General features: G+C 34.9%; 2 protein-coding genes across 2 annotated transcripts; one reads left to right on the top strand and one right to left on the bottom strand.

The window, feature by feature from the left end:
• Nucleotides 1–230: 230 nt before the first annotated feature.
• On the top strand, nt 231–2,499 carry LOC107761768 (signal recognition particle 43 kDa protein, chloroplastic). The gene is made up of 2 exons (XM_016580043.2): nt 231–1,405; nt 2,044–2,499. Exons 1-2 carry the CDS (start codon nt 302–304, stop codon nt 2,065–2,067), a joined length of 1,128 nt encoding a protein of 375 aa, XP_016435529.1. The 5' UTR covers nt 231–301; the 3' UTR covers nt 2,068–2,499.
• A 425-nt stretch (nt 2,500–2,924) lies between these two features.
• Nucleotides 2,925–13,041, bottom strand: LOC107761767 (ABC transporter B family member 15-like). Its single transcript, XM_016580042.2, has 8 exons — nt 12,670–13,041; nt 12,496–12,550; nt 12,167–12,345; nt 11,183–11,640; nt 10,291–10,520; nt 9,849–10,159; nt 4,616–5,554; nt 2,925–4,521 (listed from the first exon to the last, which is right to left on the bottom strand). The coding sequence occupies exons 1-8, from the start codon at nt 12,904–12,906 to the stop codon at nt 3,133–3,135; spliced, it is 3,798 nt and encodes a 1,265-aa protein (XP_016435528.1). The 5' UTR covers nt 12,907–13,041; the 3' UTR covers nt 2,925–3,132.
• Nucleotides 13,042–26,439: the final 13,398 nt, after the last annotated feature.

Here is a 26,439-nt window from a genome sequence, read left to right as displayed (position 1 = left end):
TAATAGGAATAGATTCAAGACAATACAGGACAGTTGTCAAATATAGGAATTTTTAAGAAATATAATACATTAGTTATGGCCTTTTTTTGAGTTATTATGCTTAAATTCTTAATTAAGACAGTTTATTTTCAAGATTATTGGGTGTAATTTTCCTCATTTAAGTAAACGCCAAGTCAAACATTCACTAACGTGGAAAATGAACAGATACAATATCTTATCCTTATAGTATCCCCTCATAGGATTATGAGATGCTCATGGCCATTCAAAAGAAGCAGAGCCCGATTTTCAGCGTCGCTCTCCAATGGATGCTCTCTTCGTCAATTCCTCTCTCTCCCGCCTCAAACTCAAATTCTCCCCTCAATTCCCTCCCACCTTCTCTCATCAACCTTTTATCTGTCTAAAGAAACTCGGCAATAAGAACAATTTATCAGTATTTGCTACGCTTCAGAACCAGCAGCAACAAGCAGTCGAAGCAGCAGAAGACGAAGAACCGGTACTGTTTGAAGATTACGATGAGGATGAAACGTACGGAGAAGTTAACAAAATTATCGGCAGTCGAGCAATTGAACGTGGGAAAGGAATGGAGTACTTGATAGAGTGGAAAGACGAACATGCCCCAACGTGGGTCCCCTCTGATTACATTGCTAAAGATGTTGTGGCCGAGTACGAAACTCCTTGGTGGAATGCGGCTAAAAAGGCCGACGAATCCGCTCTTAGGGAACTCCTAGAAACTGACGACGACAGAGATGTGGACGCAGTAGATGAGGATGGACGTACGGCTTTGCTCTTTGTCTCGGGTCTGGGGTCCGAGCCGTGTGTCAAGCTGCTAGCTGAAGCCGGCGCTGACGTGGACTATCGCGATAGGAATGGCGGCTTGACTGCTCTGCATATGGCAGCCGGCTATGTTAAGCCGGGTGTCGCCAAGCTGTTAATTGACCTCGGGGCAGACCCCGAGGTCGAGGATTATAGAGGACAAACGCCTCTGAGCTTGGCGAGGATGATTTTGAATCAAACGCCTAAAGGAAATCCAATGCAATTCGCGAGGAGATTGGGGTTAGAGAATGTGGTTAGGATTTTGGAGGATGCGATTTTCGAGTATGCAACAGTGGAGGAAATATTGGAGAAGAGAGGGAAAGGCGAAAATGTGGAGTATTTAGTGAAGTGGAAGGATGGGGAGGATAACGAATGGGTCAAAGCATGGCTGATATCTGAAGATTTGGTGAGGGATTTTGAGGCTGGTTTGGAATATGCAGTAGCAGATTGTATTCTTGAGAAGAGAGAAGGTGAGGATGGGAAGGGAGAATATTTGGTTAAATGGACTGATATTGAGGAAGCTACGTGGGAACCCGAAGAAAATGTTGACCCCCTTCTTATAGAAGATTTTGAAAAGAGTCAACAGAATGTAGTAAGTTGAACCTTTTTCTATTCATGATTTCTCATTTGCCTTGTATCTTTTTGTGGTAATATAATGAAGCTCTTTATGTTTACTGCACTATAGTTATGGTACTTTATGCCCTTCTCAGGTTGTTTGTGAGGTTGAGGTTAATTTTATGGTTAATATTGTTTGATGGATTATTAAATTATCCAAAATCTTTTGTTTGTTTGATGGATTAGGTTATCGTATGAGATAATCATAGGGTTTAGATAACTCTCTCAAGCAACTGCTTGGTGCTTGAAGTTGGCTGTCATCTGTTTCTATGATTAATTCACATTTGTTTGTTCTTATCTGTTTAAGTTTTTTTTTTTTTTTTTTTTTTGCTGTTGATTATAGTAATGAAAATAATTTCACGGTCAAAGGAGTCCATTTTGGGCACTGAATTACTTTTGCACCAAGACTATTAATGCATCAAAAGATCTGGAGTTTCGTCTGTGCAAATTATGATATTGATGTTGTTACAGGTTACTTAACATTCTAATTCTGGTATCATAATTTTTGGAAATCATAGATCACCCTTTAGCGCTCCTAAGTTCTTAAATTATGCAAAATATATATATCATTGAAAATATCATGTTCAATTGGTGATAGTCTGATGTATTCTGTAGAGGTTGGATGCTTTTACTTCTTGAATTTCGTCATCTATGTGGAATGAATGAGACAGCTTCTAAAGGGCCATGACGGTTCTAGGAGATAGCATTATGTGAAAAGGTGATGGTAGTTCTGACTTCTGAGTCACTTTTAGATTTAGTATGCTGCGTGAAGGTGAGGTTTTAGCAGTGTTGTATTTTGTTGACTTTAGGATTTGAGGTGTGGCTGATAGCTCAATTTAACCAATCTAACATTGGTTCCTATGTCATGTTTAGTGTTTTAGTAGGTGTAATTCATAAAAAGGTAGAGGCGTCTGTAAATTGTTGAACTTTGTGTTTTTTCTCTTTCACTGGTTGATCACCTCGAAGGGGATAAAAAGTTGAAGTTTATTAAACTTAAGGCCGATTTATTTCACGATATGCATGAACGATGTGTTTTGTTCCTGAAGTTATCCAAAGCAGAAGCAATTTCATGTAGTATGGATGATGTTTTCTGTTGTTTCCTGTTGACATCAAATCCATGGAAGGCACTATAGTAGTGAAAATCCTGGTTTGTGATTTCTCAGGATTCAGCTAATAATGTTATGCTTTCCTCTATTCCCCTAGATCCTAGAACTTTGTTGGCTGCTTCTTTTTCTACATTGCCCCTTCATGTTTTTAGTGTAACCTGTTTCAATGATGACATTCGTTCTTACTTGATTAGTGTTTAAGTTGTGGATCCTTCGCTATGCCGATTTCTAGTCTCTTCTGGGGTCTTTTAGTATTAAGGTTATAAGGTTTTACCGCTAAAACTGCTTGAACAGTTTATCTGTATGAAGCTCTAGTACTCTTACAACAAGAAGAAAAAAGAAAGTTAAGAATGAAACATATAACAGGTCTGGTCACAAGGGAAGGTGGAATGATTCAAGTAACCAGCTATAAAGTTAAATGTATTACTAAAAATACCAAAATATCTATACATTTAAAATGGGACAAAGACTTCCAAGCAGCCAACAAATATCCCAAAGAGTTCTTTGGGAAAGAAGGTGAAAAACAAGAAACAAAAAAGAGGCTACTGATTTTCAAGATTATTTGGGAATATACCTATCTTATCTCATTTGATGATGATTAATTGATGAAGGTGTTGCTAGAGTTTGGTGTTCTTTGAAGGCTAACAAGAGAGTAGTAAATTCCACTAGGCCCTTTAGCTAACAAAGAAGAGTGAGTCCCTTTCTCCACAATTTTGCCTTTGTCCAGTACAGCAATGGTGTCACAATTCTGTATAGTACTTAGCCTGTGAGCCACCACCACACTTGTTCGGCCAACCATCACTCTCTCAAGTGCATCTTGTACTACTTTCTCAGATTGACTGTCCAATGCACTTGTTGCCTCGTCCAACAACAGCACCCCTGGATTTTTCAGTATTGCGCGTGCTATCGCTATTCTCTGTTTTTGGCCACCTGACAACTGCAGCCCCCTGTCCCCGCACCAAGTCTCATATCCATCTTTTAGTGCTGAGATGAAATCGTGGGCGTTTGCTGCCTTCGCGGCCTCAATTACTTCTGATTCATCCACTTCTTCTGATGCTCCATAGGCTATGTTTTGCCTTATGGTTCCTGCAAATAATGTTGGTTCTTGACTTACAAGTGCAATGTGTTTCCTCAATGATCTCAAGTCGTATGATCTTATGTCACGGCCATCTATTTTCACTAAGCCACTTGAGGGATCATAGAATCTTTCTATTAGACCAATTATAGTGGACTTTCCTGATCCACTTTGTCCTACCAATGCTGTTGATTTTCCTGCTTCAATTTTTATTGAGAACCCCTTGAAGATAATCACATTGGGCCTAGCAGGGTATGCGAAATCCACATCACACAGCTCAACATTGCCAATTAGTTTCTTGGGCTTGTAACCTTCTGAATCCTCTGGCTCGATTAAGGAATACCGATCCAACACTGAAAAGACCGACCCAACTGCATCGGCACCTTTGGCAAGGTCGTTAGTCATTGTTCCAGCATCCGCAATGACACGCCCAGTGCTAACTAAAATCATGAAGGTTTGGAAGAGTGCCTTTGCTCCAATTTCCCCTGCTGCCATGAGTTTGCCACCGTACCAGAAATCAAGAGCCCAAGTACAGGTCATGAGACTGTTGGAAGTTCCCAGCCCGATTCCAGCAAACCACGACTGGCGTATACTTTCTCGTTGTGGACCTTCTTGGGCTTTCTTGAGCATTTGAAGGATTCGGGCCTGGGAGGAGAAGGCTGTTACAGTTCTGAGATTGGAAACTGCTTCAGCTGCCAACTTGCTGCTTTCTTCTTGTGCCTTTATGGATTTCTTAGACATGCTTTTCAATAGCACTCTCTTGCAATAGTAGCACACTATGATGAGAGGTTGCACTGCGATCATAACCAATGCAAGTTTCCACGCGATAACTAGGCCCATGGTGCAAGCAATGGTCACCGCCGAGATTGTTTGAATGAGTAGTGCCATCCTGTCCCCAACCAAAGACCTCACCTGTACATTTATAAAAGCAGCAAGTGTTATCTTCCACGAATTATGTTAATTAGATTGTTGTTGCTTTAAGTGTTAATAGTACTAGAGGACTTACCACATTGGCATCCTTGGCTAGTCTAGAGCAAACAGCACCAGTGGAATTCTCGTCTTTGTCATACCACCCAATTTCAAAAGTAAGCATCTTGGACAACATCCTTTCCCTGACCCTTTTAGTCAATTGCTCTCCCATGGCTGCAAAATTATAGTGCTGAAGTACATTGACAATAAGGGAAAAGAATGCCAGCCCGAGGAAACACAGAGCATATATCTTAGTCTTCTCCTTAATCACATCATGACTAGGCAAGAAATAGACAGAAATCATTGACCCCATTGCAAAAGCATACACTGGTTGAACTCCACCAAATAATATTGCTCCTATACATCCCAATGTTGCTTCTTTCCATTCTGGTAAATTCATAGCCAGCAGCCTTTTAAATGAAGGTACAGGAAATACTTGTTCTGTAGTACTGGAAATTGTTGCATTTTGATCCACTCTACGGCTTTGCGCAGCTGAGTTTGCTGAACTTGACCGGTTTACAATCGAAAGCCTTCGGCTACTTGTATTTTGTATGTCATAGTCAGAGGCCAATTCAAGATTTAAATTTGATGGGGCAAAGACAATGCTTTTATTGGTAGGTGCAACGTAAAATTCTTCACTTGGTTTTTCAGTTTGTTGGAGACGGACTAAGGAGGTGTATAGTCCGTTTTCCTCTTCAATTAGGTCATCGTGTGAGCCAATTTCCTTGATCTGACCGTCTTGGACCACGGCTATAAGGTCAGCATTGCGAATAGTGGAGAGACGATGGGCTATGATGATTGTGGTGCGGCCAACAGCGGCCATGTCTAGAGCTTCCTGCACAACGCGCTCTGATTCAGAGTCAAGTGCACTGGTTGCCTCGTCTAGGAGGAGTATTCTGGGCGATTTGATTGTGGCTCTTGCTATGGCTATCCTCTGCTTCTGCCCACCTGACATTTGTACACCTCTCTCCCCCACCTGTATGCATGTTTGTTCTCCATGTTAAATCTCAGGTTTTTAAGTGGTGAAAAATGATAACTTTCAAGATTCAAAATGATAATTCTCAAGTGTATATGTTATATCGTACAAAACATAGAGGGACATTTTGTATACCTGCATGTAATATTGATTTCTACAAGTTTGAAAATTTCCAGGCATAAACTAAATTATATAGAAGTGCAACGGATTTGATTTTTGATATGTTATTTAACAATATATCTCTTGTTTCATTGAATAGATTTTTTGTTACATTTTTATATGGCAGATGTTTGACTGGACATAATATATATTAAAAATAGGCATACCAAAAGTAGCCTTAGAACTTGTGATCATGACTAGGGCTGGGCATATATCTTGTATAACAGATAGCCCGAATCGATAAAGGCTTATTGGGGTATCGATATCGGGTAATCGAGTTAATGATTCGGTAATGATTTTGTATTTTTTCACTATTGAGTTATCGGATCGGGCCCCGGGTTGCCCAATTTCTTAACGGGTTAGCCGATAACCCAATATCGATTTAATAAAATTAGGATTTTACCCAATTTCTAGGGCTTCATTCTCTCTTTTTTTCCTAATTTTCCCAGCCACATTCAAGATTGAAGTTTCCATGTTCACTCTTCAGACTCTGATTCAATTTTTGAACAGTTCTTCTTCAAATTTCAATGTACAACCACATTCTTAGAATCTTAGCGTAAATTTGTATTCCAAAATTACTTCTTTGTTAAGAGCAAATTTCGTTCCTTTCTTTTGAGTTTTACAGTAGAGTTCGATAATAAAAATATAGGATTTTTGATTGTTTTCGATTCTTTATTTTGTGCTCATGTTTTAGTACTATGTTTGTACCTTTTAATTTTAAGGTGAAATTGCTACTACTTTGTATTTTTATTAATGTATTTGGATCGTTGAAGAATTAACACTATTTCAGTTGTGTTTGGACAATTTTTGAATTACTAGTACTCTTATTGCTCTTGCTACCCTTGAAATGATCATGAATTTAAACTTTAATTTTGCTTGTAAATTATATAATAGGTAAATAGAAGGACACTAAAACAATAGTAGAAATGTCAATTTGATGAAAAAAAAATCATATCAAATAATCTATGTCTATATTATATTAAAAGTATGAAGGCTCTTAGCGAAATGTCGTTCGTCATTTTTGTCTTTTAAAAAAGATTTCACACTAGACAAAATTATCATTTACCTATTTTTCCTAATATTTAAGACTTTGAAATAAAACAAAACATTATTTATTATAACTTTCCATATTTGAATTATTATGTAGGAAGCCCTAATATTTAAGACATTAAAATTAACTAAATTTCTTCTGTGTATAAATTAAAGTTCTAATTTAGGACAAAATATATAAACTAAATTACGTTGCAATACTTTTACAAACTCAAAATTTTACCAAAACATTAGACTTGGATTCAAAGCCATAAAAGAAAAATATTGAACAACTACTATAATATTTGAAGAAAAGAGGTATGACTATTGATACTTCTAAAAGTAAAGCTAAATGAGGAATTTGTAATTTAATTATTAACTTAATACTTAGAATTTTAAAATTATCTAAAATTTAGTTATTAAATTTTTTCGTATATGAATAATAGTCCTAATAATCGACTACAATTTTTACCTTGTGTAAATTCCTTTTGTAATTTGAACTAGGTAACATATAACTTATATGTACATTGATATTTAAAATTGAGATACAATTATTCATACATCTCCATCAAGTATGCAAAATTACAATGGCATTAAAATAAATAAATTAGAAGCAACAGTTAGTTGTTCAAAGTGTTCCCAATATTTTCCTATCTAATAAAGATTTAAGCACTTCCTAAGTGTAAAGTTTGAGGATTCTTGAAAATAAACTTTTCTATTCTAAAATAACAGTAATAATAAAAGGTTTTATTTATGTTATGAATTTTTGGAGTTGAGAGCAATTTAATTCTATCTTGAAAAGGTATTTTTTTTTCTTTTATTAACGTTATATTTTAAGAACTAAATATAATTAAAAAAAATTTGAATTTTTTTATTAATTTTATCTTCTCACCTAGCTTAATGATATCAATATTCATCGTTTCAAGAACTTATATATTTTAAATTTTTTTATTTTACATCTTAAATATGTTAGTTAATAATATTTTAGTATTTTTTTTAAATCATATATTCATTAATATGGGTACACGCACAAAGCACGTACGTTAAGTACAAAGGCCATTAGCAAAATATTTTTTATCTTTTTTATCCTTTAAAAATAGAGTTCATACGAGATAAAATAATCATTAATTATTTTTCAAATATTTAAAAATAATTATTTAATATTTACCTAATATTTAGAATTATTGATTTAATCATTTTTCTACTTTTTAGGACTTTGTTTTCTCAATTCCTTTTAGTTTTAGTTTAACTCCGTTTAAATTTAGGAGTATTAAACTTCAGGCATTATCAGTTTCGACCACTTATACTGCTTTTAGATTTAAGATGAGTTTTTGTTAATAATCGCTTTCAGCTCATTTAGCTTTAAGTTTGTGATGCAAAAGGTAACGATATTAAAACAATAAAAAACTTCATATAACAAAAGGGTATAAAACTCAAGCTATATAATTAGATTGGTTTTGGTATTCTATTCGAATAATTTTCTAAGAAAAATTAAACAAAAAGTTCGTGAAATATTATATTTGATATTTGGATATATAATAGTGTGTCCATTACTCTTTAATCAAGTATTCCTTCTATAAAATTTATGTATACAAAATATAAATAGACATTCTAAAAAACTATAATTAGATATAAATTATCCCAGTATTCATAATTATTATATTCATTAACTCAACATCAAATTCTAGAAATACTCTCAAAAAAATATTTAACAATTCTACGTTAGCTATACATGATTTAATAATATTTATATAATTTTAAAATTTTATATTTACTGATATGAGTACACGCGCAAAGCGCGTACCCTAAGACTAATTACTAAAAGCATATAAAGCTGCCTAGAGAATATTAGTATATTACTACCACGCGATGGTATTAATAAATTTGTGATGTCCCAAATAAGAAGAATGGAATATAAATTGCAACATACTAAGCAATAATTTTCAATTGGTGAAGGACAAAAGTCCTTACCAAAAAAATAATGAGAAAGAGATAAATAACGTTTGCAGCACAAACTTAAAAAACAAAATAGAATTTTAGATTAGTTTATTTGGTGAAATTACTTCATGACATATTCCATAGCAGAACCCACTTGTATGACAACATGTAAAGACAATGATTATCTAAAAAACATTTTGACCTTTCAAGAACCGAGACATTATATAGCATTAGTTAAGTGCGTTCAAAATTCTTTGCACACAAAAGAATCAATCATTTTGACTCAAATCGTGGAAGCAAAGCTATTCATTAACAGCGACTTGTTTATGGCCAGTTTGAGACAATAGCGGAAATCAGCATGAGAACAATTTTAGCAAGTTGAGAGTACACAACTATTTTTAGTTTTAAGAGAAATGGTCCAAATATACCTATCTATGAAATGGAATATAATAATTTTACACTCGGTTATACTTTGAGATAATTCATATAAGAGGCGGACCAAAGATTTGGCGATTGCGGGGCACCATAATATTTAATATAAATTTATCACTGCTCATAAGGATTAGTACGGATACCTATGCTAATATCTGACTATATTTTGAAGATATTGCAAGTCTAGATGAAGTTTTTGACGAAATTACTGGGTGCCGGTGACCCATGTCCATTCGCCTCTGATTCACACTTTTACTATTAGCAAATCATCTTGGGTTTATCCGTAACTTTAATAGATCTTCATGTGTATTTAACAAATTGCTGTTATTTTATTATGCATTTTTATGGTACTAATATATCGGCTCCTGTTGCTTTTTTGAGCCGAGGGTCTCCTGGAAACAGCCTCTCTACCCTTCGGGGTAGGGGTAAGGTTTGCGTATATATTACCCTCCCCAGACTCCACTTGTTGGATTATACTGAGTCGTTGTTGTTGTTGTTGTTGTTGTATGTGTCAAAATACTTCGAAAAAAAGGTTTAAATTTATCACTTTACTTTTGATCTTGGTTTAAAATTATCCTCCACTATACTTTACGAAACGATATGTTAAATTAAAATTAAATATTTTATATTAGATATTTTTGGCCGTTTTCCACAAATTTTATTTCTCATGATAATGTAAGGATAAGGACAAATAGGAAGGAAATTGCAGGTAGGTAAAATACAAAAGGGAACGCACCTGGGTATCATAACCCTGAGGCAACTGACAGATGAAGTTATGAGCATTAGAAGCTTTAGCAGCCTCAATAACTTGTTCCATAGATGCATCCTCTTTCCCAAAAAGTATATTTTCCTTAATTGTAGTTGCAAAAAGTGCTGGCTCTTGACTTACTAAACCCATTTGAGACCTTAGCCACTTGAGCTGCAACTTATCAATAGCGACCCCATCCACAAATATCTCTCCTGCAAGTGGTTCGTAAAATCTCTGTAGTAATGCTACTACTGTTGACTTTCCCGACCCACTCCCTCCCACTAATGCCACTGTTTTACCTGCGGCGACGGAATTAGAGCATTAGCTACGGGTTCTGATAAATATGTATAAATACTTAATTATGAATTCAACAACTAAAATGAGCAATGAATTTAATAGCAAGTTTAGAATTTAGCTTCGTCTTGTATACCTGTTGGGACTTTTAAATTAAAATCTTTCAAAATTATGCTTTCGGGTCTCGACGGGTATGCGAATTCCACGTGTCTGAATTCCACTTCCCCTGTAACGCTTTCCAGTATTTGGCCTTCCATGTTATCTGAGTCTATTTTTGGTACCCTTTTTATCACTTCCATTACTCGTTCACCAGCAGCACTTGCTTCTGAAAAATACTTCACGTTTGACAAACCAGAACCCAGCGATCTGTTTGAAGGGAATAAAAAAGAAAAATGAAAAATGAAAACTGTTTTATAAATTACTCAAAAATCTGCTAAAGAATCTGACTACAAACTACGGAGCACATAAATTATTTTAAGAATTTTGGTGTTATGTAGTGTTTGTCAAACTTGTCATATATTCGAAATAAATGAACAGTCCAAAAAATTAAGCCGTAACACATTCCCGAGGTTTGAAAAATAACGTCCAGGAATAGTGTTTGTCAAGTTATTTCTTTGAAAATAATTTATTTTCTACAAAACATATTCTTGAAAAACGGGTTTTCTTATTTTATCGGGGAAGGGAGAAATATTATTTTAGAAAAATTATTATTAAAAATTAATTAAAAAATAATATAACAGTAGCCATAATTATGAAAGACAAAATAACTTCGGCTCAAAGTGAGAGATATCATCACTTTTTTTTTTGTAAAAAATATTGAAGAATTAACTCAAATAGCCGTTTACACAATCACTTAAATTAAAAATAACCGTTGAAGGTATAATTATGTATAACGAATGTATAATTTACGTAGATAACTAAAAAAATAAACAATGAATATGACCGACTATTTGCGTAAAGATCAAATATTTTCCGACACACCCCGAGTGGGGTGGAGAGGGAATGTGGGAAAAGGTAGAGATAATTACAGTCCGCCGATAGCAATTGCAGCGCCGACGGCAAAGACGGTGCCACCATGTGCTCCATTATACATGACCAATCTGCTACCATAATAAGACATGAAGGACCAAATTGCAAATACTATGCCATTACTTCCAATAGCCAAACCTTTTGCTAAACCTTGCTTTAGTCCCAATTCTACAGTTCCTTGTAGTGCAACAGAGTACTCTGCTATAGTTTTGTTTTCTCCCACAAAGGAATAAACTGTTCTAACAGAAGAAATTGCTTGCTCCACAACTGTTCCAGCTTTGCCATATTCGTCCCTGATTTTTCTGGCTATGCCCATTAGAGCCCTTCCATACATGAGACCTGGAATTACCAGGAAAATAACAAAGGGAAATCCTACTAATGCCAGCCTCCATAGCATCAAGAATCCTACCACGTATGATCCAATAAAAGCTGCTACGTTCATCAAGAAAACTGGAACCTATATTTTCCAAATTATAAACATTGTCAGCTAAAACTCAAAGAGTTTAAATTCTGTACATTCATAACAGGGCAGTCCGGTGCATTAAGCTCCCGCTACGAGGAAGGTCCGAGAAAGGGCCGGACCATAAGGGTCTATCGTACACAGTCAGAGGCGGACACACACCTTAACAAGAGGGGGTCACGACACCCGGTAACTTCCGCAAAAAATCTATATATACATGCAAATGTCTTTAGAAAATAGTCAAATATTAGTCTAGGCCCCCGTATCAATCTCTATGACCAGTAATGAATTTATATTGAATATCATGGTGCCCCGCGATCACTGAATCCTGGGTCCGCCTCTATACATAGCTTTACCCTACATTTTACAAGAGGCTGACAGTAACTTTACCGGTTACGTCTAAATTCTGTACATTCATAACATTGCTATAAAAATTCATTACACTGTCAATCGGTATGTATAACTTAATTATAGTAACATATTATTTTTGGAGACTTGAGTGGAAAGGGAAATTAAAACGAACCTTTTCACTAATGCAGTCTTGAATGACAAGACTGTCACTAGAGACGCTAGTTATAACGTCGGCTGTGCTAGCAACATGTAGATCAAAGTAGCCCACATCTTGCCTTAGAACTGCTTTCAAGTATCTTATTCGTAGCCTTGAAGCTTGCCTCTCTCCTGTTCTTGTCCAACAAAATCCCTCTATAAACCCAAAAAAAAAAAAAAAAAAATCGAATAAGGAAAAACTTAAAATTATAAAACAATTCAACCAATCCATAATCCTATGGATTTAAAGTAGATGCAAATTGAGTTAGAGTGAAAATCAATGGATTGGAAAGAGGATAGACAAACCTAAGAAACAAGCGACCCATTGTCCACAGGCAAGGAAAACCAGAACTAAAGCATTCTGCAATCAGATCATAAACCAAACTTTGTTAATTCATTTATATGCGTAAAGTAACCAATCCATATAGCTTCTTTGTATGAAAAAAGTATCACTACTACTTTTTAATGTGTATTTGTTACCTCATTGATGTGGTGCGTGAAATTATCGGAGTTTGAAGTATCAGCATCACCAAGATTGTTCATAAGTTTGCTGGTAACTATAAGCATTATCGGCATGGAAAACCCGTCGCAAACCGCTCCAAAAAACCCTAGAAACATCAACAAGATATCTGCTCTATCGGCATGCATGAAAATTGACACAAAAGAGCCGTAGCTTTTCTTTTGTATCATCGCTTTACTCTTCGTAGTAGTACTCATTTCTGATCACTTAATTTCCCAGATTCTCCCAATAACTACTCTTTTATAATTTGTTGCTATATATATATGCTATTAAGTCATCTGACAACTTTGAGAAAGACAAATATTGAGACGGTTTCACAACTCAATAAATCACAAGTCTATGTGATCAGTTATATATAGAGGAGAGGAATTAAAGTCAGAGAAAGAAAGAGACCTGAGAGACATGGGGAAAGAAAGGTAGCACGATTGGTTGCATTTTATAAGTATAGTTCGTGTTGAATACAGAAATAGTAAAAGCTCTGTTAAAAAAATAATATACTAGGAGTATACTAGAGTATTAAAATATTAAAAATTTAAATTCAGTGTACATGTGCCTGTAGAGTGTATCGCGGTTGACTTTTAAAATTTTTACGAGTATCGTCATTAATGACGAACATAGCTCGAATGATTTAGTTTCAGCGTCACCAATGATCTACTTCACTCTTGTAGTTTATAGCTGGAGTAGTTCATCTTTTAATAAATATAAGTAGTATTCGACAAATTAAATTTGTTAAAATATCACCTTGACAACTTAGGGGAGTCCTAGTTTGTGATAACTGGAGACGCTAATTTTAATTTCTCGATAATTAACGATCAAAGTTGGTCTCTTTCAGGTCAACATTGGTCAAAATTAAAAATCACTTTTGTATTTACTATCTAAATAATGTAAATGTAATCCGTTAACACTTTTGTAATACAAAGGAAGAATATACTAAAATATACTCTAACATGCTATATATGTAGTTAAAGTAGTACAACGAAGCGTGTTATAAATATATATATATATATATATATATCTGTGTGTAAATATATTTGTGTGTAAATTGATTCATCAACTTATAACCTACTCAGATGCATCGTTGAATATTAAAAACAAAACGTCTCGACTTATATCAATTAATCTGTTATAATTGATTCATCGACTTATAACCTAGTGATGAATGAATGTAATTCATTAACTCTGTTACAATACAAATAATGAATACAATATCATGTACTATAACATGCTATATATGTAGTTAAAGGTAGCACGAAGTGTGTGTGTTATATATATACACACACTAACATAAGTGTCCCAAAACTCTCTGAAACTCAAAACCATACATCCCGGCAAATCAAAATAGCAGAAATAATCATGGGAAAAACAGTTAATTGGGGATTGGGGCATTAATTATTAAGACGACTGGCCGGGTCGTCACACACACACATACACACACACAGATACTTCACTGTAATACTATAACGTATATATAACTTGTTATAGTATATGTTAGTGTGTGTATATATATAACACACACACACACTTTGTGCTACTTTAACTACATATATAGCATAATGATACTGTATTCATTATTTGTATTGTAACGGAGTTAATGAATTAAATTCATTCATCACTAGGTTATAAGTTGATGAATCAATTATAACATATTAATTGATATAAGTCAAGAAGTTTTGTTTTTAATCAATACTCTCTCTCTCTCTATATATATATATATATTTATACACACACACACACACACACACACACACACATATATATATATATATATATATATATATATATATATATATATATATATATATATAGTGTATTATATATACTAAGTGCATAGTATACAAGCTATATTCAATATATATATATATATATATATATATATATATATATATATATAGCTTATATACTATATACTATACTATACAATATATATCGAATATAATATGCACTTATTATATATAATATACACTATATATATATATATATATATATATATATATATATATATATATATATATATATATATATATATATATATATGTACCGACGAACTTTTTTCTGTCGCTTATAGTAATTAGTAAGTGTATTAGTTGTAATTAACTTATAGATTGACATTACACTAAGTATTAGTGCATTAGCTAATATTATATCGAATATAGCTTTTATATATATATATATATATACACACACACACACACTATACTATATATGTACATAATTTTAAATTTAATTAAAATCCTAAATTTTAATATTCAATATTTAATATCGAATATATATTTAAAAAAACAAAATAGAAAAAAAAGTTATTTTTTTTTTTTAGAAACAGCGACCAACTTTGGTTGCTATTTTGGTCAAACAGTCAAAAATTAACTACCAACGTTGGTCGCTATTTTGGTCAAACAATCAAAACTTAATTAGCTACCAAAATTAGCGACCAACGTTGGTCGCTTTTTGTAAATCCAGACTCAAAAACGGGTTTCCCACTCTCATTCTCTTATTTTCTTCCCAAAATTTCCCCAAACTCTCTCTCAACACATTCCCCTCCCCTGCTCTATTTCCCTCACACAAATCAATCCCCCCACCCCGCGCCACCATTGTGACCGCGCCACCACCGCCGGAGCCGCAGCTATCACTGTCCGCGCGCCACCACTGCCGCTGCTATCACTGTCCGCGCGCCACCACTGTCATTCTCCTCCTTTGCAGCACCACCACTGCCATTGTTGTTCAAGGTTAGTAATTTACCTTATTAGCTTTTTAATTTTTGCTATATAATTTTATGTAATTTTTTAAAGTTTTTGTCTATTTAGTATTAGGGTTTTTGGTTGGAACTACATTAGATTTAAAATTAAGGTATAGAACTCAAATTAATGCACTTAAATTATTTAATGTATAAATTATGAACTTATGGTTCTTAATAGAACTCAAATTAATGTATTTAAATTATTTAATTTATAAATTGATTTAAGGTATAAATTATGAATTGAACTTTTTGGATATGAGTTGAACTTTTAGTTTATGAATTGAACTTTTAGTTTATAAATTGAAATATTAGGATATGAATTGAACTTTTAGGATATGAATTGGACTTGCAGGATATGAATTGAACTTTTAGGGTATGAATTGGACTTTTAGGATATGAATTGGACTTTTAGTTAACTAAAAAAGATTAGGATATGAATTAACTAAATTAATTTGTTCTTGTTTTATTTGTATAGATGGAACATCGTACTTGGATATACAATAGGAATTATCCTAATCGGCAGGGATTGCGGGAGGAATTTTTGAAGGGGTGGATGACTTTATTAGACATGCAATGTCATTTCCACCATACCTAAGTTAAGGAGTAATTATGTGCCCTTGTGTTAGGTGTGATTGTATGAAGTTTGGAAAACCAGCGGAAGTTAAGCATCATCTTTATAGAAAGGGGTTTATAGAAAATTACTTTGTGTGGACTAATCATGGAGAGATCAATGGTAGCCATGGGATATTTCATAACATGGTTGTGGGTGAAAGTAGTAAGTTGGTGGAGAATACAAATCGTGATTCTAGAATTCATGATATGGTTGCGGATGCTTTTGGGATGCACTTAGGGGGTGAGCCCAATGAAAATGTTGAACAAACTCCTAATGATGACGCAAAACGTTTTTATGAACAGTTAGAGGAAGCTAGTCGTCCACTACGTAATGAAAGTCCGCACTCTGAGCTGTCTGTTGCAGTTTGATTACTAAGTATCAAATCTGATTGGAATAGTTCTTAAGCAACCATGAACTCTTTCATTGACCTTATGAGTTAACTAGTTGACTCTAATATCAAATTACCTAGTGATTTCTATAAGGCAAAGAGATTAGTTTCTAAGTTAGGACTTTCGTCAATGAGAATTGATTGTTGTGAAGATGGTTGCATGTTATATTATAAAGATGATGCAAATTTAAGCAGTTGTAAATTTTGCGAAAAGCCTCGTTTCAAGAGGCTTTCCAGCGGGAATATGATCGCTATCAAGGCGATGCATTATTTACCTCTTATACCTAGGTTAAAGAGATTATATGCGTCGATGAGTTCTGCTCCTCATATGAGATGACACTTTGAAAATAGAAGACCACCTGGTGTTATGTATTATCCTTCAGATGGAGAAGCTTGGAAGCACTTTGATAGGACATAGATTTTGCTAGTGAACCAAGGAACATTCGGTTAGGTCTGTGTGCGGATGGTTTCACGCCTTTTTCTGTATCTGGGACATCGTATTCATGTTGGCCTGTCTTTCTTATACCTTATAATCTACAACCCGAGTTGTGCATGACTAGTCCATATATATTCTTAAATTTTATTATCCCCGGTCCACGTAATGCGAAAAGTTTGATAGATATATATTTGCAACCTTTGATTGATGAGCTGAAACAATTGTGGTACGATGGTGTTGAAACATATGACATATCAACCAAGCAGTATTTCAATTTGCGTGCTAATTTAATGTGGACAATTAACGATTTTCCTGCGTATGGAATGTTGTCTTGGGTGGATGACTGCTGGGAAGCTAGCTTGTCCTTACTGCATGGAAAATAGTAAAACGTTCACTTTGAAATATGGCTGAAAGCAATCATGGTTTGATTGTCATCGTCAATTCTTGTCTCCTGATCATGAGTTTAGAAGGATGAATAATGCATTCAAAAAGAATAAAATGGAATATGATTCTCCACCTCCGATACTTTCAGGTGAGGAAATTTGGGAGAGGGTCCAGAATTTCAGTAAAGTTACTGAAGCTCCACCTTATAGATTCCCCGGATACAGTGTTACTCATAATTGGACGAAACAAAGTATATTTTGGGAGTTGCCTTATTGGAAGGATAATCTTCTCCGTCACAACCTTGATGTCATGCATATTGAGAAGAATTATTTTAACAATTTGTTCAACACAATGATGGATGTTAAAGGTAAGACAAAGGATAACCCGAATGCTAGAATGGACTTACAAGAATATTGTAGGCAGCCTGAATTATACTTGCAGACAGAAAACAATGGTAAGATATTCAAGCCCAAAGCAAGTTACACATTCACTTTGGAGGAAAGACGACAAACTTGTGATTGGGTAACAAAATTGAAGATGCCTGAGGGTTATGCGTCGAATCTTGGGAAAAAAATTGATATGGAGGTAGGGAAGTTGAGCCATTTGAAAAGTCATGACTGTCATGTTTTCATGGAGACCTTAGTGCCTATTGCATTTTGTGGTTTGCCTGAAAGAATCTGGAAACCCATCACAGAAATTAGTTTGTTTTTCAAAGACTTGTGTTCTTCCACATTAAGGGAAGAAAACCAACTCCGGATGGATCAGAACATTCGTGTAACTTCTAGTAAGATGGAAAAGATATTTCCATGTGGGTTTTTTGATGTGATGGAACACCTTCCAATCCACCTTGTACACGAGACACGACTTGAAAGGTCTGTTCAATGCAGATGGATGTATCTGTTTGAGAGGTAATATTATAAGTTTGATGTAATTTTCTGTTTTATTTGAATGTTCTTGGCTAACCTGAAATTATGTAGGACAATTGACAAATGCAAACAATTTGTTAAGCAGAGGAATATGATTGAAAGATCTACATGCGAAGCTTATCTTGCAAAGGAAACTGCCCATTTTTGTTCTTATTATTTTGAGAGTAATGTGCCATGTGCTAGGAATAGGCCCAATAGGCACACCATCGAATGTGTGAATGATCCATTATATCCGCCTATGTCCATATTCAATCAACCAGGCCGATGTTCTAAGGATGTTAGAAAGAGAAGTTTGAGTGATATGGAGTACAAGTCAGCTACACTTCATGTGTTACTAAATTGTCCCGAAGTTGTACCATTTCTCAAGTAAGTATTGATTTAGTAGTAATCAAAATATAAAATTTACTGTGATTACATCTCAATGCAACTACTAAAAATATTTGATGTGTCACAGTCACTTCATGGGTCAATTTAGCCATGATGCCGTATATATGACATTTGATACGTGGTTCAAACAATTTGTAAGTTTATCCTTAAAATATTCTAACACTATGTAGGTAAACAATGTTTGGAAGTTATGCTAACTTATGAATTTTTGTAACAATATGTAGGTAAATGATCCAAATAATGGTGTAAATCAATTTTTGAAAGATATATCTTGGGGACCTGGGCTTGAGGTCTCAACAATATCTAAGTACATTGTGAATGGTTATAAGTTTCATACAGAGGATTGCTCTAAAAATAAAAATAGCAACAACAGTGGGGTGTGGGTTCAAGGCGGTGATGGCAACCAAGTTGGAGATATTGATTATTATGGTGTGCTCAAAGAAATAATAGAACAAGAATATACAGGTTGGCCATTTAAGAAATTGATACTCTTTAGATGCAAGTGTTTTGACCCAAATCCAACAAGAGGTACAAGAGTACACAAAAAATACAACATAATTGAGGTTAATCATACGAGGGAGTATGATCGCGATGATCCTTTCATAATTGCATATAATGTTAGGCAAGTGTATTATGCTCCTTATCCACTGCGGCAAAATAAGTCCGATTGGTGGGTTGTAATCAAAATTAAGCCTGTAGGTAGGGTGGAAGTCGAGAATGTGTTAGATGTTGCATATCAAAACGATATCTCCAGTGTTCACCAAATAGTGGACGAACTTTTAGAAAATTATTTGGAACATCCTGAACATATATGGGAAGAAGTTGATATAAATGAAGTAAGAATTATAGAAAACGAGGAAGAAGAATCAACTGATGAAGCTCAAACTAGTGAGGAAGAAGAATTCTCTGACGAGGAACAATATGTCGATGAGCTTTAAAAAGTTGATTTCTTTAATAACTCTCGTTTATAGCTAGTTCTTTATATGTTTCAAAATAAATATGTATTATATTATACATATGACAGGCAAGGGTCGAGGTAACAATGACCCTACTGGTTCTCGGGGTCGAGAAAAGGCTAGGAAACCGAAGAGGAGGGTAGAAGATAATACTCAATCTTTTCCACCCTCTTCAGAGATGCCTATGCCTATGCCTATGTCTTTGCCTCCACCCCAGGGCTATTTTGAGCTGCCACAACATCACGAGCCCTACACCTTCTTGCAGACACTAGGTCTTTCGTCACAGGGCCATAGGACTATACGTCCGACATACATTCCATCTACCTCACGACCACGTGGATCGCAGCCATCTGCATCGCATGGATCGCATCGATCCATGTCATATCCACATGGATTACAGCCATCAGTGTCACAGCCACTCGGGTCACATCAATCAGTATCACAGCCACTTGCGGTCCATCCAGCTATGTCGCAGTCACAGGGATCACAACCATCTTCATCAGGGACTCCATCTATTTCAGGCCTTCGCCTGCGAGATACTAGCTCTGACCCCGCTACACCTTCCACACATTCCTCTAATATACATGCTTCGGACGATGATGCCAATGATGACGAGGAGGTGCGTTATGATCAATATGGCAGGATCATCATAGTCCCTGAGGGTGGTGGGTAAGAGTTATTTGTTATTTTTACGTTTATTGTTTTGTACAGTTTTTACTAAGAGATTAATGTATTTTTTTTATTAAATTGCAGGTTCATCCCGAGTAATATTATTACGAGGATAATCACCAAAGCAACCAGAAAGCTTTATGATGGCCCTTATGCGACTTGGAGTGAATTCTCATTCTCGCTGAAGGAGCAAATTTTCTATCAATTTAAGGTATAAATGTTCTTTTAAGCAGTATAATTATTTATATTTATGATATTTCCATATAATATTTAACTTTTGAAATACAGAGCAAGTGTGTATGGGAACACCGCTATAGCGCGAAAGTGGTTGCAAATTTTCATCTCAAAGCTCGCAAGCGGTTGTCGCATAGTTTCTCCAAAGCTAGAAAGTTGAACTACAAGCCTGACTGGTTGCTTCAGAATTTATGGGAGGATTTGCAAAGACAATGGCTTACCGTAAAGTTCTTAGAGAACAACAAAAAAGGAAAGAAAGCTTGCACATCTGAGAAGGGAGGATCCTTGCACACTGGAGGTGCGATCAGCCTAGGGACAATAAAAAGAAGAATGGTACGTAATTGCTTAATTTATTTTAATTTTCAAAGTATATCTATTCTGTTTATTAACTAAAATTTATGAGTTTTCAGGAAAAGAAGTTGGGGCGTCCGATGAACCAAGATGAGCTATTCAAGGAGACTCATATTGTAAAGAAGAAGAAGGAGACGGATCAAGAAAGGTGGGTCGAGGGCCGAGCCTCGACTGTACATGTAAGTTTTCGCTTTTCATTAAGTATTTTGATTTACTTTTATATAAATTTTGAAATACTAATTCAATGTAATTTTTTTTATAGGGTTGCTTCACAACTGAAGTGGAGGAATTCATATGCAGTCAGCCACCTAATAAGTCGGGCGAGCCAATCCAACCTTCGGACGAGGATGCTGAAAGAATGTGGATGGAGGCTGTTGGCCGTCCAAAATGGGGGAAGGTTTACGGGCTTCCTACTAAGAAATTCCATCACTATAAGTGTGGAATGCAAGGAATAGGGACTTCCTCGCAAGCTGAGCAACTTGATGGGGAGAGCCTCTCCGCTATGCGGGAGACTGTGACAAAGCTCACATCCGAGCTAGAAGCGGCCAAAGAAAGAGAAAAGCTTAGAGATGCTCAATACATTGGCATGCAAGCTCAGTGCCAGGGCATGCAAGAGCAACTCAAATCTCTCCTAGCTTTTGGAGGTTTTCCGATTCCCCGGTCTCGTGAGTCATCGCCAGAGGCTCGACTTCCCCGTGCTCGTTCCTCCCGTCCTCCCCGTGCTCGTTTCTCCCGTCCTCCCCGTAATCGTTCTTCCTATCCTCGACAAGTAGACCCTTCTGGATACCGTCTTGGTGATGAAAGTTCATCAGACAGTGATGATAATGGTGTACAAAACACTCCTTAACTTTTATACACTTTGAACTAGACAAATAGAACCGGTTTTCGAATGGGCTTGTAATAAGAGTTAACTTAGTTTGGTTAGCTTAATGTGTTAGTTCTATTGAACTTTATACTTTGTTAGTTTTAATGTTGTTGTTAATATTGTTGTTGTGTTGTTGTTGGTTTTGTTGTTGGTATTGTTGTTGTTGTTGCTTCTAATAGGGAATTTGGTATGCTGGCAGGTGGTGTAGCTGCCAAAACAGGCAATTTCTGCCAAAATTATACCCAGAAAAGCGACCAACTTTGGTCGCTTGTTGGTCGCTTTTCTATTTTAAAAAAATATTTTCTGGGCAATAGCGACCAAGGTTGATCGCTAATTAATCCAGATTTCTTAAAAAGCGACCAACCTTGGTCATTATTTTATTAAAAAAAATAATTTCTGGAAAATAGCGACCAATTTTGGTTGCTTATGTTTAAAAAATAATTAAATTCTTGAAATTAGCGACCAATTTGGTCGCTTATGTTTAAAGAAAATTAAAAAAAGCGACGAACTTCGGTCGCTATTTTCCAGATTTTAAAATATAATATTTGGTTTAAGACCAAAGTTGGTCGCTATATTTTGATTAATAATAAATTAAAAAAATGTAATTTAAATATAGAGACCCACTTTGGTCGCTAAATTTATATTATTAAAATATTAAAGCGACCAAAGTTGGTCGGAATATTGTTTACCTGGAATATTTGGTCTTTTTACCTTAAAGACCAAAGTTGGTCGCTAATTAGCGAACAACTTTGGTCCCTAATGTAAAGGGACTAGCAAAATAGCGACCAAGCCTGTTTGGACGCTTTTGTTTGCTTTTTGACCTGTAAGTGACCAACTTTGATCGCTTTTTGTGGTTGCTTTTTTCCGAATTTTTAGTAGTGTATTATGGAGACATATCGAGACACATGTATTATAATAAATGCAACTATAATCTATGGCTGTTAGCGACTTAGCGAAAGTCTACAATCGTTTATCTCTAATTTTCATTGATTTATTTCCTTAATTATTCTTTAATTTTGGGTAGGAGAAAGATGTTAGCATATGAGCTGACTATGTGCTGTATATGCCGATGCAGCTTTGTTTGACCATACAACTTAAGTTCTAGATCTGCCTCTCGACGGAGAAATGCGCATCTACTTAATCTCTGCTTAATACCAAGATCTTCCCAAGTCCGCGGCGAAAGGGATCTATGGATCGGGCTGCACGCAACAACAATATATATATATATATATATATATATATATATATATTGAACATCGAAGAATGAAGCCAAAGGTAAATCGAACATCGAAGAATGAACTTGAAGAATTAATGTGTCCTCCTTCGACGCTGTCTTGTTAGTTTGAAATTGACATGACTTATATTTACGAGGCATATCCCATCAAAGTTTTATCGGAGAAATGATATAAAAGCTCTTATGACTTCAATTTTAATATCTTATATCACGTGCATCCGGATTAAATGTGCATGAATTTCCATAAGAGATGCATTCATCTTGTAGTCACTAGTCATTAATAGACTAATGACAAAGGAAAAGAAAAAGGAGAGGCAAGAAAAAGTGAAAATTAAAGAAAAGATTCTGCATACAATGAACGAATGCTTTTCGACTCAATTATTTTTCATCTGAGTCATGGATATTTCATACATCGAAGTGGGTGCACTTAATTGACGATGCCAAAGTTTTAAAGGTTTACTACCTAATAAAGCAAGCTACGACTAATTGCTTTAATTTCCTCTTCTTCTAAGAAAGCAGCAACTCTGTGGAATTCCTTAACCAAAGGAAACGTGAAATACTAAAAATAATTGGCACTTAGGGATTCCAAAATACATTAATATTATACATCATCCTAAATTATTTCATAAAGATATGATGCTCTCCACTGGTCAAGATATTGATACGTAGGGGTGTACAAAGGAAACCGACAAACTGTACCAAACCGATACCGAGAAAAAAAATCTGACTATAGTTTGGTTTGATTTGGTTTGGTGTTAGAACAAAAAACCCGACCATAATTGGTTTGATTTGGTTTTAACTGAAAAAAGTCAAACCGAAACCAAACCAACCTGACATTACATGTATACAAATTTTAAAAATATTTTATACATAAAAATAATTATTGTAATGTAATTTATAAATATTTTTTAAACTTTTTCATAGTTCTCTCTTTTAATGTATTATTTCAAGCTAGAACTTAGAATTTTTGAATGGTCAAATATGTTTTATGGTTATAAAAGTTAGTAACTCAAATAAAGCCCAAAGCAAAATCAAATCAATAGTAATACTAAAAAAAATCTATCAATACTAGGAAGTAGGAATGACAATAGAATTGTATATTTATTCTTTTAGTATTGCATTGGTGTTGATAGTAAAAATGTATAACTTATTTTTATCATTATTTAGTCATGTAATTAATACTTCGTATTTATTTTAGCATGACGACTTAGTAATTTTAGATTATGTTTATTTTTATTATGGATTCTTAATTAGCAATATTTATTTTATGCGACTTGTTGAGCATTTTAGTATAGTCATGACTCGTCTCACATTATTTTGTATTATTTTCTTGAAAAACATCTTATATGGTTTTATTCTACTAGGACCTAAGAAATATTAGAGCACAAATTATATATTTTATGCTATGAAGATTTTATCCGGAAAAAAATCAAAAAATTCGAGAAAAATCGATATTGAAAAATCCGAATTTTGTTGGTTTGGTTTGGTTTACACATTTAAAAATCCGAGACAATTGGTTTAGTTTGGTAATTGAAAAATCCGAGCCAACCCCGCCAATATACACCCCTAGTGATAGGTATCATTAATTTCATGGTTGCGTAATTCCATTTTTAATACTTGTAAGGATATATTGTTGATAACCCACTAATTGTTTTTAAAAAATTACGAAGAAAAATTCAAAAGAAAAAAGGAAACGAAGAATTCAACAAAGAAAAAAAAAGGAGAAAAAGAAATGTTATTTGCCAATTGCATGATTCTTCTTTCCTTCCAATCCGGTATGATTCCATCTCCAATATTAGATACTGATTAAAATAACATCGCTCTTGTAAAATTCAATAAATAGTTCAATAAAAGTTAATTTTTAGGAGAAAAAGTATAGCTATTTGGGATCAAATCCCTAACCCTAACAGATCGTACGTGAATAGGTGAATATCTGAGAGAGAGAATTGGGAAGAGACTTGTCTCCAATATCTATTAAAATGAAAACTTACACAAAATATATGTTCTCTTCTACTTATATACACGTGTTGTGCCTAACCGACTATTCTAACTGATTGACTAAGCATACAACTAAAATAAGTAACAATGCCAGCTGACACTTGATCACAACTCTATTCTTATTACTCCCCGCTCGTGGGTATGAAGGCATCAAGGACACCCAGCTTGGACACTAAAAATTCATGTTGTGATATGTACAACCCCTTTGTCATAATATCTGCTTGTTGGTCTTTTGTACCCAAAAAAATATGTTTCGATTAGGCCACTATGTATCTTCTCCCTTATAAAATAGCAGTCAATCTCTATGTGCTTTGTTCTTTTATGATACACCAGATTAGCTGCTATTTGCAATGCGGCCTTACTGTCACTGTAAAGATCAACCGGTAAGTGTAGTTTCTCACCTAATTCTTCAAACACCCCCACAATCCATATTACCTCTGACAAAGTAGATGACATGTTTCTATATTCGGCTTCCGCTGAATTTCAAGAGACTCTTGTTTGCTTCTTAGATTTCCAAGATATAAGAGAATCTCCATGCTTTATTGGAAATCCAGTGACTGATTGCCTGGTATTGGGGCATGATGCCCAATATGCATCACAATATGCTTTTAAGTCTCGAGATTTATTGTTTCTTATGAGAATTCCAAGCTCATGCTGCCTCTTTATGTATCTTACAACCCTCAGTGTTGCATTTATATGTGACTTTTTAGGTTGATGCATAAATAGACTTAAAGTCTGGACAACAAAACTTATGTCTGGCCTAGTCAGTGTTAGGTACAATAATCTCCCTATCAAACTCTGATAAATTCCTCTATCATGTATGACTTTATCATCTGTTAACCCTTCTGCTTCACTCACTTCTGCAGTTGTCAACTTTACATTACTATCAAGAGGTGTACATGCTAGTTTAGAGCCAGTCAATCCCGTTCTACGATTAATGCTAGAGAATACTTTCGTTGGTTCATCAGTATTTCTCTTGCTGATTCGCTGAACTCTATTCCCAGAAAATATTTTAAGTTTCCCAAGTCTTTCATCTTAAAGGCCGTGTGCAAATCTTGTTTGGTTTGTTCAATCAAGATGAGGTTGTTTCCTGCTATCAACATATCATTAACATACACCAAGATCACTACAATATGATTGACAACTTTCTTGATGAACAGAGAGTGAGCCAGATTACTTTGTGTTAAGCCTGACCTCAACAATGCTTCTGTTAATTTCACGTTCCATTGCCTACTTTCCTGCTTTAGGCCATGTAAAGATTTTACTAGCCTGCGAACCTTTCCATTATTCTCCCCTAGCTAGTAAAGCCTTCTGGAAGAGATATGTATACTGATAAGTAGAGATTTTAATGAGTTTTATGCTCCTTCTTGCTTATTCTTTGATTATAAATCGTTACAAAATAGTCCCAAAAGGCTCATAAGTTGTGCTTGATTGCAGGTTTGATCGCCAAAGTGACGAAATGTCAAAGATCGGCTCAAACGGAGTGAAACCTACTCAAGTATCAAAGACAAAGTAAATTGAGGGCAAAACAAGCCTAGTGCGGACCACACAAAAT

Source organism: Nicotiana tabacum, chromosome 3 (genome assembly GCF_000715075.1).
Source record: "Nicotiana tabacum cultivar K326 chromosome 3, ASM71507v2, whole genome shotgun sequence".
In the NCBI taxonomy this organism is placed as follows: Eukaryota; Viridiplantae; Streptophyta; class Magnoliopsida; order Solanales; family Solanaceae; genus Nicotiana; species Nicotiana tabacum.
Note: the sequence above shows the minus strand (reverse complement) of the source record. Positions and strands in the feature narration are given on the sequence as shown.